The 17,232-nt window shown below is 41.6% G+C and overlaps 1 protein-coding gene across 1 annotated transcript in view; it reads right to left on the bottom strand.

Moving 5' to 3' along the window:
- Window positions 1-17,232, bottom strand: part of lgals4 (galectin 4) — a gene marked incomplete at its 5' end in the record, with an annotated part of 39,975 nt that overhangs the window by 21,031 nt on the left and 1,712 nt on the right. The window contains 39 exons of the mRNA XM_084125147.1: window positions 71-269; window positions 357-445; window positions 685-801; window positions 927-1,040; window positions 1,133-1,331; window positions 1,419-1,507; window positions 1,747-1,863; window positions 1,987-2,100; window positions 2,193-2,391; window positions 2,479-2,567; window positions 2,807-2,923; window positions 3,049-3,162; window positions 3,255-3,453; window positions 3,541-3,629; window positions 3,869-3,985; window positions 4,109-4,222; window positions 4,315-4,513; window positions 4,603-4,691; window positions 4,931-5,047; window positions 5,171-5,284; window positions 5,377-5,575; window positions 5,663-5,751; window positions 5,991-6,107; window positions 6,231-6,344; window positions 6,437-6,635; window positions 6,723-6,811; window positions 7,051-7,167; window positions 7,291-7,404; window positions 7,497-7,695; window positions 7,783-7,871; window positions 8,342-8,455; window positions 8,548-8,746; window positions 8,834-8,922; window positions 9,393-9,506; window positions 9,599-9,797; window positions 9,885-9,973; window positions 11,583-11,696; window positions 11,795-11,993; window positions 12,081-12,169. Of these exons, the coding sequence (XP_083981273.1) occupies window positions 71-269; window positions 357-445; window positions 685-801; window positions 927-1,040; window positions 1,133-1,331; window positions 1,419-1,507; window positions 1,747-1,863; window positions 1,987-2,100; window positions 2,193-2,391; window positions 2,479-2,567; window positions 2,807-2,923; window positions 3,049-3,162; window positions 3,255-3,453; window positions 3,541-3,629; window positions 3,869-3,985; window positions 4,109-4,222; window positions 4,315-4,513; window positions 4,603-4,691; window positions 4,931-5,047; window positions 5,171-5,284; window positions 5,377-5,575; window positions 5,663-5,751; window positions 5,991-6,107; window positions 6,231-6,344; window positions 6,437-6,635; window positions 6,723-6,811; window positions 7,051-7,167; window positions 7,291-7,404; window positions 7,497-7,695; window positions 7,783-7,871; window positions 8,342-8,455; window positions 8,548-8,746; window positions 8,834-8,922; window positions 9,393-9,506; window positions 9,599-9,797; window positions 9,885-9,973; window positions 11,583-11,696; window positions 11,795-11,993; window positions 12,081-12,169 (5,127 nt within the window). The remainder of the gene's footprint in view (window positions 1-70; window positions 270-356; window positions 446-684; window positions 802-926; window positions 1,041-1,132; window positions 1,332-1,418; window positions 1,508-1,746; window positions 1,864-1,986; window positions 2,101-2,192; window positions 2,392-2,478; window positions 2,568-2,806; window positions 2,924-3,048; window positions 3,163-3,254; window positions 3,454-3,540; window positions 3,630-3,868; window positions 3,986-4,108; window positions 4,223-4,314; window positions 4,514-4,602; window positions 4,692-4,930; window positions 5,048-5,170; window positions 5,285-5,376; window positions 5,576-5,662; window positions 5,752-5,990; window positions 6,108-6,230; window positions 6,345-6,436; window positions 6,636-6,722; window positions 6,812-7,050; window positions 7,168-7,290; window positions 7,405-7,496; window positions 7,696-7,782; window positions 7,872-8,341; window positions 8,456-8,547; window positions 8,747-8,833; window positions 8,923-9,392; window positions 9,507-9,598; window positions 9,798-9,884; window positions 9,974-11,582; window positions 11,697-11,794; window positions 11,994-12,080; window positions 12,170-17,232) is intronic.

Genomic DNA, 17,232 nt, shown 5'->3' on the forward strand with positions numbered 1-17,232 from the left:
CCTGTGTGAGGACAAGTTCCTAGATTTCTTTTAGGGGTGCGCAATGAGTTTTGTGTTTCAAAGCACATACCTGATATCCTTCGGATTTGATGACAGTGAACATCTCAAAAGCTTCTCCCTTTTTAAAGGGGTTGTCAGAGAAACTTTCCTCACTTTCCCATCCTCCATTCCTGAAGCTGTTTATGGCCACTTTCTGGCCCATTCGAGTGTTGAAGTGGAAAGCAGTGTCATCAGTGTCAGACTGCCCGGTCTTAAAATTGATTACAAACCTGCATTGAAGTTGAAGCGTTAAAGCAACTGATTCCAAATAACAGTGATTGGTTTTGTCCAAATTATCCAGCAAAACGATTCTTTACCCGGCAGCATTAGTGTGAACAACTCCCTGCAAGTAGAAGGCCATTCCTTCTCTCAGTCCTCCTGAAATTGGACCCACATAAGGAAGGCTCTGCAGTAAGAACAAGAAAATAGGCATTATCCTATATTGACTAGATTCTTCTGGCAGGTTCTTAAACTCACTGAAATGGGACATTTCGAATTTCATTGTTTAAAAAGTGATCATCGTAATCCTGAAACTATGGTGAGACAATTTCTCTTGGGAGAAGCAGTTCTCATGCACTGTTGTTTCGTTAAGTACTTGCACTTTGTATTGCATTCAGAAGTCACTGGAATGGTACGGTCACTCACAGGGTTTTGGACTGGCTGCAAGATCTCTGACTGTACGGTGAAACGTTCCCCACGTGAGCTGCCCAAACTGATGATTTTTGTTGTAACTTCTGTAGGAAATGAAGATGTGCTCCAGTTCTAATGAGGGAACAGAGAGAGTGTATTTAGAAAGCTCTTTACTTTTCACGTCATTCTCACTGGATTCTGACAAAGTTTCAAAGTAATACTGCAATATTTCCACAGCTGTAGGAAATGTAACTTACTTGTATGAAGCCAAAAAGGTTCACGGAAACATCTCCATTGATCTTTAATGCTGACACTTTTCCCAGCGGTATACGGTGCTTGAATGTGTGCTGCTCCTTGCCATTCACGTATATCTGATGATCCAAAACAACACAACCTGTGTGAGGACAAGTTCCTAGATTTTTTTTAGGGGTGCGCAATGAGTTTTGTGTTTCAAAGCACATACCTGATATCCTTCGGATTTGATGACAGTCAACATCTCAAAAGCTTCTCCCTTTTTAAAGGGGTTGTCAGAGAAACTTTCCTCACTTTCCCATCCTCCGTTCCTGAAGCTGTTTATGGCCACTTTCTGGCCCATTCGAGGGTTGAAGTGGAAAGCAGTGTCATCAGTGTCAGACTGCCCGGTCTTGAAATTGATTACAAACCTGCATTGAAGTTGAAGCGTTAAAGCAACTGATTCCAAATAACAGTGATTGGTTTTGTCCAAATTATCCAGCAAAACGATTCTTTACCCGGCAGCATTAGTGTGAACAACTCCCTGCAAGTAGAAGGCCATTCCTTCTCTCAGTCCTCCTGAAATTGGACCCACATAAGGAAGGCTCTGCAGTAAGAACAAGAAAATAGGAATTATCCTATATTGACTAGATTCTTCTGGCAGGTTTTTAAACTCACTAAAATGGGACATTTAGAATTTCATTGTTTAAAAAGTGATCATCGTAATCCTGAAACTATAGTGAGACAATTTCTCTTGGGAGAAGCAGTTCTCATGCACTGTTGTTTCATTAAGTGCTTGCACTTTGTTGTGCATTCAGAAGTCACTGGAATGGTACGGTCACTCACAGGGTTTTGGACTGGCTGCAAGATCTCTGACTGTACGGTGAAACGTTCCCCACGTGAGCTGCCCAAACTGATGATTTTTGTTGTAACTTCTGTAGGAAATGAAGATGTGCTCCAGTTCTAATGAGGGAACAGAGAGGATGTATTTAGAAAGCTCTTTACTTTTCACGTCATTCTCACTGGATTCTGACAAAGTTTCAGTAATGCTGCAATATTTCCACAGCTGTAGGAAATGTAACTTACTTGTATGAAGCCAAAAAGTTTCACGGAAACATCTCCATTGATCTTTAATGCTGACACTTTTCCCAGCGGTATACGGTGCTTGAATGTGTGCTGCTCCTTGCCATTCACGTATATCTGATGATCCAAAACAACACAACCTGTGTGAGGACAAGTTCCTAGATTTCTTTTAGGGGTGCGCAATGAGTTTTGTGTTTCAAAGCACATACCTGATATCCTTCGGATTTGATGACAGTGAACATCTCAAAAGCTTCTCCCTTTTTAAAGGGGTTGTCAGAGAAACTTTCCTCACTTTCCCATCCTCCGTTCCTGAAGCTGTTTATGGCCACTTTCTGGCCCATTCGAGTGTTGAAGTGGAAAGCAGTGTCATCAGTGTCAGACTGCCCGGTCTTAAAATTGATTACAAACCTGCATTGAAGTTGAAGCGTTAAAGCAACTGATTCCAAATAACAGTGATTGGTTTTGTCCAAATTATCCAGCAAAACGATTCTTTACCCGGCAGCATTAGTGTGAACAACTCCCTGCAAGTAGAAGGCCATTCCTTCTCTCAGTCCTCCTGAAATTGGACCCACATACGGAAGGCTCTGCAGTAAGAACAAGAAAATAGGCATTATCCTATATTGACTAGATTCTTCTGGCAGGTTTTTAAACTCACTGAAATGGGACATTTCGAATTTCATTGTTTAAAAAGTGATCATCATAATCCTGAAACTATGGTGAGACAATTTCTCTTGGGAGAAACAGTTCTCATGCACTGTTGTTTCGTTAAGTGCTTGCACTTTGTATTGCATTCAGAAGTCACTGGAATGGTACGGTCACTCACAGGGTTTTGGACTGGCTGCAAGATCTCTGACTGTACGGTGAAACGTTCCCCACATGAGCTGCCCAAACTGATGATTTTTGTTGTAACTTCTGTAGGAAATGAAGATGTGCTCCAGTTCTAATGAGGGAACAGAGAGAGTGTATTTAGAAAGCTCTTTACTTTTCACGTCATTCTCACTGGATTCTGACAAAGTTTCAAAGTAATACTGCAATATTTCCACAGCTGTAGGAAATGTAACTTACTTGTATGAAGCCAAAAAGGTTCACGGAAACATCTCCATTGATCTTTAATGCTGACACTTTTCCCAGCGGTATACGGTGCTTGAATGTGTGCTGCTCCTTGCCATTCACGTATATCTGATGATCCAAAACAACACAACCTGTGTGAGGACAAGTTCCTAGATTTCTTTTAGGGGTGCGCAATGAGTTTTGTGTTTCAAAGCACATACCTGATATCCTTCGGATTTGATGACAGTGAACATCTCAAAAGCTTCTCCCTTTTTAAAGGGGTTGTCAGAGAAACTTTCCTCACTTTCCCATCCTCCGTTCCTGAAGCTGTTTATGGCCACTTTCTGGCCCATTCGAGTGTTGAAGTGGAAAGCAGTGTCATCAGTGTCAGACTGCCCGGTCTTGAAATTGATTACAAACCTGCATTGAAGTTGAAGCGTTAAAGCAACTGATTCCAAATAACAGTGATTGGTTTTGTCCAAATTATCCAGCAAAACGATTCTTTACCCGGCAGCATTAGTGTGAACAACTCCCTGCAAGTAGAAGGCCATTCCTTCTCTCAGTCCTCCTGAAATTGGACCCACATACGGAAGGCTCTGCAGTAAGAACAAGAAAATAGGCATTATCCTATATTGACTAGATTCTTCTGGCAGGTTTTTAAACTCACTGAAATGGGACATTTCGAATTTCATTGTTTAAAAAGTGATCATCGTAATCCTGAAACTATGGTGAGACAATTTCTCTTGGGAGAAGCAGTTCTCATGCACTGTTGTTTCGTTAAGTGCTTGCACTTTGTATTGCATTCAGAAGTCACTGGAATGGTACGGTCACTCACAGGGTTTTGGACTGGCTGCAAGATCTCTGACTGTACGGTGAAACGTTCCCCACGTGAGCTGCCCAAACTGATGATTTTTGTTGTAACTTCTGTAGGAAATGAAGATGTGCTCCAGTTCTAATGAGGGAACAGAGAGAGTGTATTTAGAAAGCTCTTTACTTTTCACGTCATTCTCACTGGATTCTGACAAAGTTTCAGTAATGCTGCAATATTTCCACAGCTGTAGGAAATGTAACTTACTTGTATGAAGCCAAAAAGTTTCACGGAAACATCTCCATTGATCTTTAATGCTGACACTTTTCCCAGCGGTATACGGTGCTTGAATGTGTGCTGCTCCTTGCCATTCACATATATCTGATGATCCAAAACAACACAACCTGTGTGAGGACAAGTTCCTAGATTTCTTTTAGGGGTGCGCAATGAGTTTTGTGTTTCAAAGCACATACCTGATATCCTTCGGATTTGATGACAGTGAACATCTCAAAAGCTTCTCCCTTTTTAAAGGGGTTGTCAGAGAAACTTTCCTCACTTTCCCATCCTCCATTCCTGAAGCTGTTTATGGCCACGTTCTGGCCCATTCGAGTGTTGAAGTGGAAAGCAGTGTCATCAGTGTCAGACTGCCCGGTCTTAAAATTGATTACAAACCTGCATTGAAGTTGTGAAGCGTTAAAGCAACTGATTCCAAATAACAGTGATTGGTTTTGTCCAAATTATCCAGCAAAACGATTCTTTACCCGGCAGCATTAGTGTGAACAACTCCCTGCAAGTAGAAGGCCATTCCTTCTCTCAGTCCTCCTGAAATTGGACCCACATAAGGAAGGCTCTGCAGTAAGAACAAGAAAATAGGCATTATCCTATATTGACTAGATTCTTCTGGCAGGTTTTTAAACTCACTGAAATGGGACATTTCGAATTTCATTGTTTAAAAAGTGATCATCGTAATCCTGAAACTATGGTAAGACAATTTCTCTTGGGAGAAGCAGTTCTCATGCACTGTTGTTTCATTAAGTGCTTGCACTTTGTTGTGCATTCAGAAGTCACTGGAATGGTACGGTCACTCACAGGGTTTTGGACTGGCTGCAAGATCTCTGACTGTACGGTGAAACGTTCCCCACGTGAGCTGCCCAAACTGATGATTTTTGTTGTAACTTCTGTAGGAAATGAAGATGTGCTCCAGTTCTAATGAGGGAACAGAGAGAGTGTATTTAGAAAGCTCTTTACTTTTCACGTCATTCTCACTGGATTCTGACAAAGTTTCAGTAATGCTGCAATATTTCCACAGCTGTAGGAAATGTAACTTACTTGTATGAAGCCAAAAAGTTTTACGGAAACATCTCCATTGATCTTTAATGCTGACACTTTTCCCAGCGGTATACGGTGCTTGAATGTGTGCTGCTCCTTGCCATTCACGTATATCTGATGATCCAAAACAACACAACCTGTGTGAGGACAAGTTCCTAGATTTCTTTTAGGGGTGCGCAATGAGTTTTGTGTTTCAAAGCACATACCTGATATCCTTCGGATTTGATGACAGTGAACATCTCAAAAGCTTCTCCCTTTTTAAAGGGGTTGTCAGAGAAACTTTCCTCACTTTCCCATCCTCCGTTCCTGAAGCTGTTTATGGCCACTTTCTGGCCCATTCGAGTGTTGAAGTGGAAAGCAGTGTCATCAGTGTCAGACTGCCCGGTCTTAAAATTGATTACAAACCTGCATTGAAGTTGAAGCGTTAAAGCAACTGATTCCAAATAACAGTGATTGGTTTTGTCCAAATTATCCAGCAAAACGATTCTTTACCCGGCAGCATTAGTGTGAACAACTCCCTGCAAGTAGAAGGCCATTCCTTCTCTCAGTCCTCCTGAAATTGGACCCACATACGGAAGGCTCTGCAGTAAGAACAAGAAAATAGGCATTATCCTATATTGACTAGATTCTTCTGGCAGGTTTTTAAACTCACTGAAATGGGACATTTCGAATTTCATTGTTTAAAAAGTGATCATCGTAATCCTGAAACTATGGTGAGACAATTTCTCTTGGGAGAAGCAGTTCTCATGCACTGTTGTTTCGTTAAGTGCTTGCACTTTGTATTGCATTCAGAAGTCACTGGAATGGTACGGTCACTCACAGGGTTTTGGACTGGCTGCAAGATCTCTGACTGTACGGTGAAACGTTCCCCACGTGAGCTGCCCAAACTGATGATTTTTGTTGTAACTTCTGTAGGAAATGAAGATGTGCTCCAGTTCTAATGAGGGAACAGAGAGAGTGTATTTAGAAAGCTCTTTACTTTTCACGTCATTCTCACTGGATTCTGACAAAGTTTCAGTAATGCTGCAATATTTCCACAGCTGTAGGAAATGTAACTTACTTGTATGAAGCCAAAAAGTTTCACGGAAACATCTCCATTGATCTTTAATGCTGACACTTTTCCCAGCGGTATACGGTGCTTGAATGTGTGCTGCTCCTTGCCATTCACATATATCTGATGATCCAAAACAACACAACCTGTGTGAGGACAAGTTCCCAGATTTCTTTTAGGGGTGCGCAATGAGTTTTGTGTTTCAAAGCACATACCTGATATCCTTCGGATTTGATGACAGTGAGCATCTCAAAAGCTTCTCCCTTTTTAAAGGGGTTGTCAGAGAAACTTTCCTCACTATCCCATCCTCCGTTCCTGAAGCTGTTTATGGCCACGTTCTGGCCCATTCGAGTGTTGAAGTGGAAAGCAGTGTCATCAGTGTCAGACTGCCCGGTCTTAAAATTGATTACAAACCTGCATTGAAGTTGAAGCGTTAAAGCAACTGATTCCAAATAACAGTGATTGGTTTTGTACAAATTATCCAGCAAAACGATTCTTTACCCGGCAGCATTAGTGTGAACAACTCCCTGCAAGTAGAAGGCCATTCCTTCTCTCAGTCCTCCTGAAATTGGACCCACATAAGGAAGGCTCTGCAGTAAGAACAAGAAAATAGGCATTATCCTATATTGACTAGATTCTTCTGGCAGGTTTTTAAACTCACTAAAATGGGACATTTAGAATTTCATTGTTTAAAAAGTGATCATCGTAATCCTGAAACTATAGTGAGACAATTTCTCTTGGGAGAAGCAGTTCTCATGCACTGTTGTTTCATTAAGTGCTTGCACTTTGTTGTGCATTCAGAAGTCACTGGAATGGTACGGTCACTCACAGGGTTTTGGACTGGCTGCAAGATCTCTGACTGTACGGTGAAACGTTCCCCACGTGAGCTGCCCAAACTGATGATTTTTGTTGTAACTTCTGTAGGAAATGAAGATGTGCTCCAGTTCTAATGAGGGAACAGAGAGAGTGTATTTAGAAAGCTCTTTACTTTTCACGTCATTCTCACTGGATTCTGACAAAGTTTCAGTAATGCTGCAATATTTCCACAGCTGTAGGAAATGTAACTTACTTGTATGAAGCCCAAAAGTTTCACGGAAACATCTCCATTGATCTTTAATGCTGACACTTTTCCCAGCGGTATACGGTGCTTGAATGTGTGCTGCTCCTTGCCATTCACGTATATCTGATGATCCAAAACAACACAACCTGTGTGAGGACAAGTTCCTAGATTTCTTTTAGGGGTGCGCAATGAGTTTTGTGTTTCAAAGCACATACCTGATATCCTTCGGATTTGATGACAGTCAACATCTCAAAAGCTTCTCCCTTTTTAAAGGGGTTGTCAGAGAAACTTTCCTCACTTTCCCATCCTCCGTTCCTGAAGCTGTTCATGGCCACTTTCCGGCCCATTTGAGGGTTGAAGTGGAAAGCAGTGTCATCAGTGTCAGACTGCCCGGTCTTGAAATTGATTACAAACCTGCATTGAAGTTGAAGCGTTAAAGCAACTGATTCCAAATAACAGTGATTAGTTTTGTCCAAATTATCCAGCAAAACGATTCTTTACCCGGCAGCATTAGTGTGAACAACTCCCTGCAAGTAGAAGGCCATTCCTTCTCTCAGTCCTCCTGAAATTGGACCCACATAAGGAAGGCTCTGCAGTAAGAACAAGAAAATAGGCATTATCCTTTATTGACTAGATTCTTCTGGCAGGTTTTTAAACTCACTGAAATGGGACATTTAGAATTTCATTGTTTAAAAAGTGATCATCATAATCCTGAAACTATGGTGAGACAATTTCTCTTGGGAGAAGCAGTTCTCATGCACTGTTGTTTCATTAAGTGCTTGCACTTTGTTGTGCATTCAGAAGTCACTGGAATGGAACGGTCACTCACAGGGTTTTGGACTGGCTGCAAGATCTCTGACTGTATGGTGGAACGTTCCCCACATGAGCTGCCCAAACTGATGATTTTTGACTTGACTTTAGTAACAAATGAGGATGTACTCCAGTCCTAAAGAGAGAGTGTATTTAGAAAGCTCTTTACTTTCCACTTCATTCTTACTGGATTCTGACACAGTATCATTCATTCTGCAATATTATATCAGCTGATGAAAAAGTAACTTACTTGTAGGAAGCCAAAAAGGTTCACAGAAACATCTCCATTGATCTTTAATGCTGACACTTTTCCCAGCGGTATACGGTGCTTGAATGTGTGCTGCTCCTTGCCATTCACGTATATCTGATGATCCAAAACAACACAACCTGTGTGAGGACAAGTTCCTAGATTTCTTTTAGGGGTGCGCAATGAGTTTTGTGTTTCAAAGCACATACCTGATATCCTTCGGATTTGATGACAGTGAACATCTCAAAAGCTTCTCCCTTTTTAAAGGGGTTGTCAGAGAAACTTTCCTCACTTTCCCATGCTCGGTTCCTGAAGCTGTTCATGGCCACGTTCCGGCCCATTTGAGGGTTGAAGTGGAAAGCAATGTCATCAGTGTCAGACTTCCCGGTCTTAAAATTGATTCCAAACCTGCATTGAAGTTGAAGCGTTAAAGAAACTGATTCCAAATAACAGTGATTGGTTTTGTCCAAATTATCCAGCAAAACGATTCTTTACCCGGCAGCATTAGTGTGAACAACTCCCTGCAAGTAGAAGGCCATTCCTTCTCTCAGTCCTCCTGAAATTGGACCCACATAAGGAAGGCTCTGCAGTAAGAACAAGAAAATAGGCATTATCCTATATTGACTAGATTCTTCTGGCAGGTTTTTAAACTCACTGAAATGGGACATTTCGAATTTCATTGTTTAAAAAGTGATCATCATAATCCTGAAACTATGGTGAGACAATTTCTCTTGGGAGAAGCAGTTCTCATGCACTGTTGTTTCATTAAGTGCTTGCACTTTGTTGTGCATTCAGAAGTCACTGGAATGGAACGGTCACTCACAGGGTTTTGGACTGGCTGCAAGATCTCTGACTGTATGGTGGAACGTTCCCCACATGAGCTGCCCAAACTGATGATTTTTGACTTGACTTTAGTAACAAATGAGGATGTACTCCAGTCCTAAAGAGAGAGTGTATTTAGAAAGCTCTTTACTTTCCACTTCATTCTTACTGGATTCTGACACAGTATCATTCATTCTGCAATATTATATCAGCTGATGAAAAAGTAACTTACTTGTATGAAGCCAAAAAGGTTCACGGAAACATCTCCATTGATCTTTAATGCTGACACTTTTCCCAGCGGTATACGGTGCTTGAATGTGTGCTGCTCCTTGCCATTCACGTATATCTGATGATCCAAAACAACACAACCTGTGTGAGGACAAGTTCCTAGATTTCTTTTAGGGGTGCGCAATGAGTTTTGTGTTTCAAAGCACATACCTGATATCCTTCGGATTTGATGACAGTGAACATCTCAAAAGCTTCTCCCTTTTTAAAGGGGTTGTCAGAGAAACTTTCCTCACTTTCCCATGCTCGGTTCCTGAAGCTGTTCATGGCCACGTTCCGGCCCATTTGAGGGTTGAAGTGGAAAGCAGTGTCATCAGTGTCAGACTTCCCGGTCTTAAAATTGATTCCAAACCTGCATTGAAGTTGAAGCGTTAAAGCAACTGATTCCAAATAACAGTGATTGGTTTTGTCCAAATTATCCAGCAAAACGATTCTTTACCCGGCAGCATTAGTGTGAACAACTCCCTGCAAGTAGAAGGCCATTCCTTCTCTCAGTCCTCCTGAAATTGGACCCACATAAGGAAGGCTCTGCAGTAAGAACAAGAAAATATACTATATTGACTAGAATCTAATGGCAGGTTTTGAACCTTTAAAGGGGGGGTGAAATGCTATTTCATGCATACTGAGTTTTTTACACTGTTAAAGAGTTGGATTCCCATGCTAAACATGGACAAAGTTTCAAAAATTAAATTGTACGTTTGAAGGAGTATTTCTGTGCCAAAAATGGTCCTTCCGGTTTGTCCAGTGTTTTTTCCATTTTTTCCAGTATGGGTCTGTGTGACGTCAGCTGGGGCGGAATTTCCTTATATGGGTCCTAAGGGCACTTCTCCCGGAAGAGCGTGGGCGCGCACGCGCGTAGACCAGAGCAAGAGAGCGAAAGCAGTACGCCATCAAAGCGCTCTGCTCGGCTTTTGGGAAGTCAGTGTCACCAAAGAAGTGTGTTTTTGGTTGCCAGGGCAAGACAACCCTGCACAGATTCCCAAAGAACCCGGCGTTAAGGGACCAGTGGATGAGTTTGTTTTTCCTGAGCATCAACGGAGTTGTTTAAGACTGTTTGTTCCCTGCATTTCGACGATGATTGTTTTATAAACAAAGCCCAGATCGACGGATTTGCAGATCGTCTAATGCTTAAGGATCGAGCAGTCGCAATGATAAAGGTTCACTGTCGCAGGCGGTGAGTAAAACTGCTTCAAATGTCTCTGTGTGTTGTTAGCTATCGGTGCGTCAGCACAGCTTTAGCTTCGCCCACACGGCCCGCCTCCAGCCGCTCGTTTTTTTCCGGAAAGACTCGGTACAGCCTATCTTTCTTTTATAAATATAATAAAACTAAAGACTTTTTGGAAATATGAAGGATGCAATACTACTCTATAGGTACTCAAGATTAACAGGAGATTGAATGAAAATGAGCATTTCACCCCCCCTTTAAAGAGGCATCAAAAATAACGAAACTGCAATGTAAAAGTTTGTCTTGGGAGATTGACAATTTTTATTCACCGATGTCTCTTTTAGTGCTTGCACTTTATTGTGTTACTTAGTTCTGTAAAGTTTCTACTACTCACAGGATTTTGGACTGGGTTGCTTAATGAATGTTCAGTCGTTGTTTGGAAAGATGACTGATTGTATTTGGTGCCCATCAAAGCCGAGCTTCCATTTAGCACAAATGATTGTTCATCAAAAGTCATAGTCTCATCCTGCAAGTTGATCAAACCTCCGCCCTGCCGAAATATGGAGGATCCAGCCCAGCTCTCTAAAAGCTAGATTGTAAGAGTTGAATAACACAAACATTTGTATAATGTCACGTGATATTTTTTTTTTTTTTCACACACTTTAAAATCCATTGCTTTCTCTTATTCAAGTGGTCCTACAGTGACATGAATTTTTGAAAAAATATTCCAGGTACTCTTCCAATTGTAGTTATAGAGTACTCTTGCATATTGCAAATCAATTTATAATATTTTTTTTATTTTGTATCGCATACTGCAGGATTGCTGCAACAGTCACGTACTTGAGGACACAATCAGCATACTGAAGCATTTATCTGTCTTCGGTATTATAGCCTAATGCCAAAATAACAGGAAAGCCTGTGCTTGAGTAATGACAACTAAATTCTGTAAAAAGAGGAGGATCACTCACTCACCTCAGTGAACACCACGTTGGTTAAAGAAACCTTTCCTGCAACACTCAGAGCGATGACGCGTTCCAGAGATATACGATGCTGAAATCGGCCAACTTCACATCCACTCAAATACACCTTCAGATTGAAAATTACTATGTTCAGATTTCTTATCCTATTTCTTTTAGCCTTTGCACAATGTACCCATTGAATAGATTCAAAACATTAAAACAAACCTGATAATTTTCAGAATTTACGGCAATGACCAGATCAAAGCTGCTCCCCTGCTTTAAAGGTAATCCCAGTTTCTCCTCTTTTCCCCAAGATCCATTTTGCTGGCTGTTTAGGACTATGCAGTTGCTTCTAAACTGGGGTCTGATTTGAAAGGCAATGTCATCTCTTTCAGACTTCCCACACTTCAGATTCACCTCAAAGCTGCAATGATTATAAACAGTGTGAAGTGAACTAGTTACTCAAACAAAATTGCATTTCTTTTCTCTAGTCTTGAAAAGAAAGATTCACCTATCAGTTCCAGAGGGAACAGTTCCCTGAATGCAGATGGCTTTCCCAGCTTTCAGTCCTCCAGAGATAGGACTCTCGTAGGGGACGCTCTGCATAGTAAAAAAAGTATTCTGTATGTTATGGTAAAGTTCACAATGTACAACTGACTCAAATATACAATGAAAATGCACAAAAGAAAACAATGTAGAAAGGTTAGTATAAAACAATGCAGAAAGGCTAGTATAAGTCAGGAGTGCATGAAAGTCTGAGGGATCACTCACAAAGCCGGAGAAAGTCTGGAAGCTTGACTGGAACGTTGAATGAAACTCAAAGCTCATGTTGTCGGCCATTCAGGAAGATGAACTGATGCACTGGTGGATCTTCTCGATTCGGGATGAGTGTAGGTGGTGGTCTTGGGTTTTATACTCTCTGTGGGTGGGAGTGGTTCAGTCTTCAGGGCACTTTTAGCCACAAGGCATTTCAAAATTGCATAATGGGTTCATTTCAGCTTAGCAAAAATTTCAAGCTATGATGGATAGTATTATTTGCGTTTTTGCAACAGTTTTGCCCAAAGCCACATTGTGCATCGGCGTTCTGCATAAAAAATGATATTTCGCCTGCTGTCAGAGTTTTAGTTACAAGCAGTTCTTGGTAGATTACTTACAAATTGTAGTCCATTACTGAAAACAAATTACATGATAAAAATCTATTACATTACACATTTTAGGTAATATAATCTGACTACTTTTATTACTTTTAGATTACTTTTGACCTAACTTGTTTCTAGCATTAACTTGAATAATATCTAAAATTATTGGGGGAAAAAAATAATAACAAGTGCATTAAACAGTACATTATGTCAGGATTTCTCAAACTAGTGTTTGGAAAGGAACTGTATATAATTAAAGTCCCCTGAATTGCACAAAACTGAAAGGCTTTCTGAACATGTATAGGCTTTTTCTTTTTAAGAAAGGAAAATGTAATGATAAAAAAATAATTAGGGAGAATAAAAGTATTCTTAATAAATATTTTCATTTTGCTAATATTAAGTTATCATGTAATCAATAAAAAAGTAACTGTAGTCTGATTTATGAGTATTTTAAAATGCAATATACTCTAATTACAAGTGCTTAATTTCTGTAATCTGATCACGTAATATAGATTACATGTAATCAGTTACTACCAAGAATTGATTATAAGCATTCCTGCAATCAGGAGCTGTAGTTTCTATTTTTTTTTTTTTTTTTTTTTTCATTTTGTTAAATTGTATTAAACTACTAAATGAACCAAATCAAGAGCAGTTCATGATAGACATTGTCAGGTCCATGCCAGGACTGACGCACAAATCCAACATTTTGAGCTTGTACAGCTGAGCTCCTGGTTGGCAAGTTAGAATATAAAAACAATCATAATGCATGATCTTATTGTTTTACACACCAACCTAGAATTATGCATCAATCATTCAATGTTTAAGCTTAATAATCAAGCAAAAATCCATGTTTGATTATGCTTAAAGGTTCCAAGTCATCTAATGTTAATCTACTACAGTGTGCATTTACTTCTTTTTTTTACTAAACAATAGTATTGTTAAATTTTTTCAAGGTTGTGTCTCCTCATTGTTGTTAACGATGTATTGATTAGTTCAGCTCATTAATGTTGTTTCATGATCTCAAGAAGGAGTGCGACAGTTGTATAATTTATAGCACATTGTGAAATCCTCATCAGACCGGTTCCAGCCTGAGGGCAGACGCTGGGATTCTGATTAAGAGAATTCTGCTGACTGAGCAAAGCATTTGATAAAGTTCATAAAGTGAAAATCACAAAAGGCAGCATCCAGGATCAGAACACAATACTGTTCTTTCTTAAAGCTTTACATGCATACACATCTCTGAAAGGAAAGATTTCCAATAAAACTCCTTGACTAAAAACCTCTGTAAACTATTATGTGGTTTGAGGCACTTAATGTACAGTTCTATCAAAGAATGTTTCTTAATAAGAATCAAGCAATACATTTGGCTAAATATGAAGTTGCAGAATTAACTAAATTTGTGTTTTAACAAAATTTGCAGTCCAATATAGTTCCTCCATATCACAAACAGTTTATGACTATTTAGTTTCAGTTAATGAATTTGCATATGACTTTTAGCCATTAACTTTTAAATGTATCATTATATTCAAATTGCAAACACACGAGGAGAGTCTCCGCATGAAAGACCCACGACTGCAGATGAACGTGCAACTACATTTATCTCCGAAACGGTAGGAAATTAAATTAGATTGAATGGAGGATTTTAACTGTGATAAGATGATTGACAGGGCAGTTTACGGCGACAGATCTGTCCGTTAAAGATGATGAAGTAGTGTGTCCCAAAGCTTGCCTACTCTTTTGCTACACTCAAAAGTATGTACTTTTTCTTCACAAAACGAGTACATGCTTATTATAGCATAAACTTATTATGTAATTTACATCGCAAGCATGATCTCGGTTATTAAGTCAAATTTTGTCAACATGCCAGTATAAGTATACTAAGATGAGTACTAAAATTAGCAACTGAAGGGAGGGAAAAACTTGTTTTGTCGGTGTGCAAATGTTCACATCTGATGTTAAAAGGCATATTCAATGTTTCCATGTAAAATCTTCATCTTGCCGAACATTTGCGTTTATACTTTTAGGGCGTAATGTATGTAGGCGAATTGGGAGGCAGCACAAGTTGCGCTGTTAGTTATGCTTGGGCAGGACAGACTGAAAACAGCTTCAACATTATTGCATAAGTTTTTGTACTTTAATGCCTATTTCAAAGTACATCTGATGTGACATAGGCCTCGTTTACACTGTCAGTGAAATGTGACCCAATTCCGATTTTTCGCTCATATGTGACACAGATCCGATGTGTTCTATGACAGTGTAAACAGGAAAAAAACGCATGCATTCGGATATTTCGAGATCGGTTTCAGGCCTCATTCATATATGGAAATAAATCGGATATGTGCCAAAGCGACTGTCATGTAAACAGGCAGATCGTTTTTTCTGAGGCATTAGGCAACGTCTCCGCGGTGTAATGACGAGAGAAACGTACTCGGTTACTAACGTAACCTCGGTTCTCTCTAGAAGAGGGAACGAGTACTGCGTTGAAAACGCTAGGGGAAAAACTCTTTTTCACGAAATACTTAAGCAAAAAATTATCCTTTAATTTTGAAATAATGTAAAGCGCATTGCAGCAGCACGCAGCCATGGGCGAGACGGCTCGCTCGCTCATTGGCTGCTCTGCGGCAACTGCATAAGCCTATCGAGCGAGGCCTGTGGTGACGTCAGGCCAATGAGGGCGCTTCGCGCCCTCCTCGCCACTTCCCGCCGAAACGGGCGTGGCTTAGTCCTATAAAAGGAGCTCGAAAAGGCTGATTCACTGATTTTATTCATCGCCGAAGCGAACCAGAGTGAACCGTACGCACGGCCAGAAAACGCAGTACTCGTTCCCTCTTCTAGAGAGAACCGAGGTTACGTTAGTAACCGAGTACGTTCTCTTACGAGAGGTCTCTCGTACTGCGTTGAAAACGCTAGGGGAACCAGTGCAAAACGCCGTGCGTACTGTGATTAATCACCCATAAACCTGGAACCCAGGATTTATCAAGCATAAATCACTAGAGGGACTCACAGAAAGTCCTGGAACAGAAAAGGGAACCCTTCTGCCCTTATATGGTGACGTCCACTGACGCAGTAACATGACATCACATAGACAAGGCGGGGAGCCTGAACTAATGTGGGAATATGTGGGTCTTACGCAATACTGCCCAAATGATAGCCGGTAGCGCACTGCGCTCGCGGCCTCAGCGACCTAATCAGACCACTGATTTGATTAAACTGACAATAGCTTAGCCTGTAGAGCGGGGACCTCTAGGTTATAAAACCTAATAAATGTAGACGGCGAGGCCCAGCCTGCCGCCATACATATGTCTTGTAAGGAAATCCCACTAGACCAAGCCCACGATGAGGCAACGCCTCTCGTGGAATGCGCTCTGACACCCAACGGGCATTGAAGACCCTTGGCAGTGTAAGCTAGCGCTATAGCATCGACTATCCATCTGGACAGGCTTTGTTTCGAAACAGCCATTCCCTTGGAACGTCCACTGAACGAGACAAATAGCTGCTCAGTCTGTCTAAAGACAGAAGAGCGAGACACATAAGCTCTCAGGGTCCTTACAGGGCAGAGAAAACTTGAGTCCCCTTCCTCGTCTGACACCGGCAGGGCAGACAGGGAGATAACCTGAGCCCGAAACGGTGTGTTGAGGGATTTTGGCACATAACCATGCCTAGGTTTGAGTATGACTCTCGAGTCACCTGGCCCAAACTCTAAGCACGGCGCGCTCACTGAGAGCGCGTGCAGGTCACCTACGCGCTTAACTGAAGCGAGAGCCAACAGAAACACTGTCTTGAATGACAGATGTTTGAGGCTAGCCGTTTGGATGGGCTCGAAAGGGGCACCTTTCATGGCCTCCAAAACTGTAGAGAGGTCCCACATAGGGACTGAAGGAGGTCTGGGAGGATTCAGCCTCCTCGCTCCCCTGAGGAAGCGGATGACTAGATCGTTCCTCCCTAATGACTGACCAAGCGTTGTTTCAGAGAACGCTGTAATAGCCGCCACATAGACTTTGAGCGTGGAAGGGGCTCTGCCCTTATCCAACAGCTCCTGTAGGAAGGAGAGAACCTCCGTCACCTCACAATCGAGGGGTGAAAAACCCCGAGCTGTGCACCAGCTGGAGAATACTGACCACTTTGAGGCGTAAAGCCGTCTGGTTGACGGTGCTCTAGCCTGAGTGATAGTGTCTAGCACCCTTACTGAGAGATCAGCGGGTATCCGTTGAGCGCCCACACGTGGAGGGACCACAACTCCGGGTGAGGATGCCAAATCGAACCCCTGGCCTGCGAGAGGAGGTCCCTCCTCAATGGCACTGGCCACGGGGCAGTGTCTGCTAGCTGCATCAGGACTGGAAACCACGGCTGGTTCATCCAGAGCGGCGCTACGAGCAGCACTGAGCATTTCGTTTCCCTGATCCGTTCTAACACCTGAGGCAGGAGGGAGACGGGGGGAAAAGCATAGAGCGGACAGCGCGGCCACGTTCGGGACAGCGCGCTCTCCCTCTTGGAAAAGAACGCGGGGCAGTGAGCGTTTTCGTG

The sequence above is a fragment of the Abramis brama genome (genome assembly GCF_963993115.1).
Source record: "Abramis brama genome assembly, chromosome: 9".
NCBI classification, from domain to species: Eukaryota; Metazoa; Chordata; class Actinopteri; order Cypriniformes; family Leuciscidae; genus Abramis; species Abramis brama.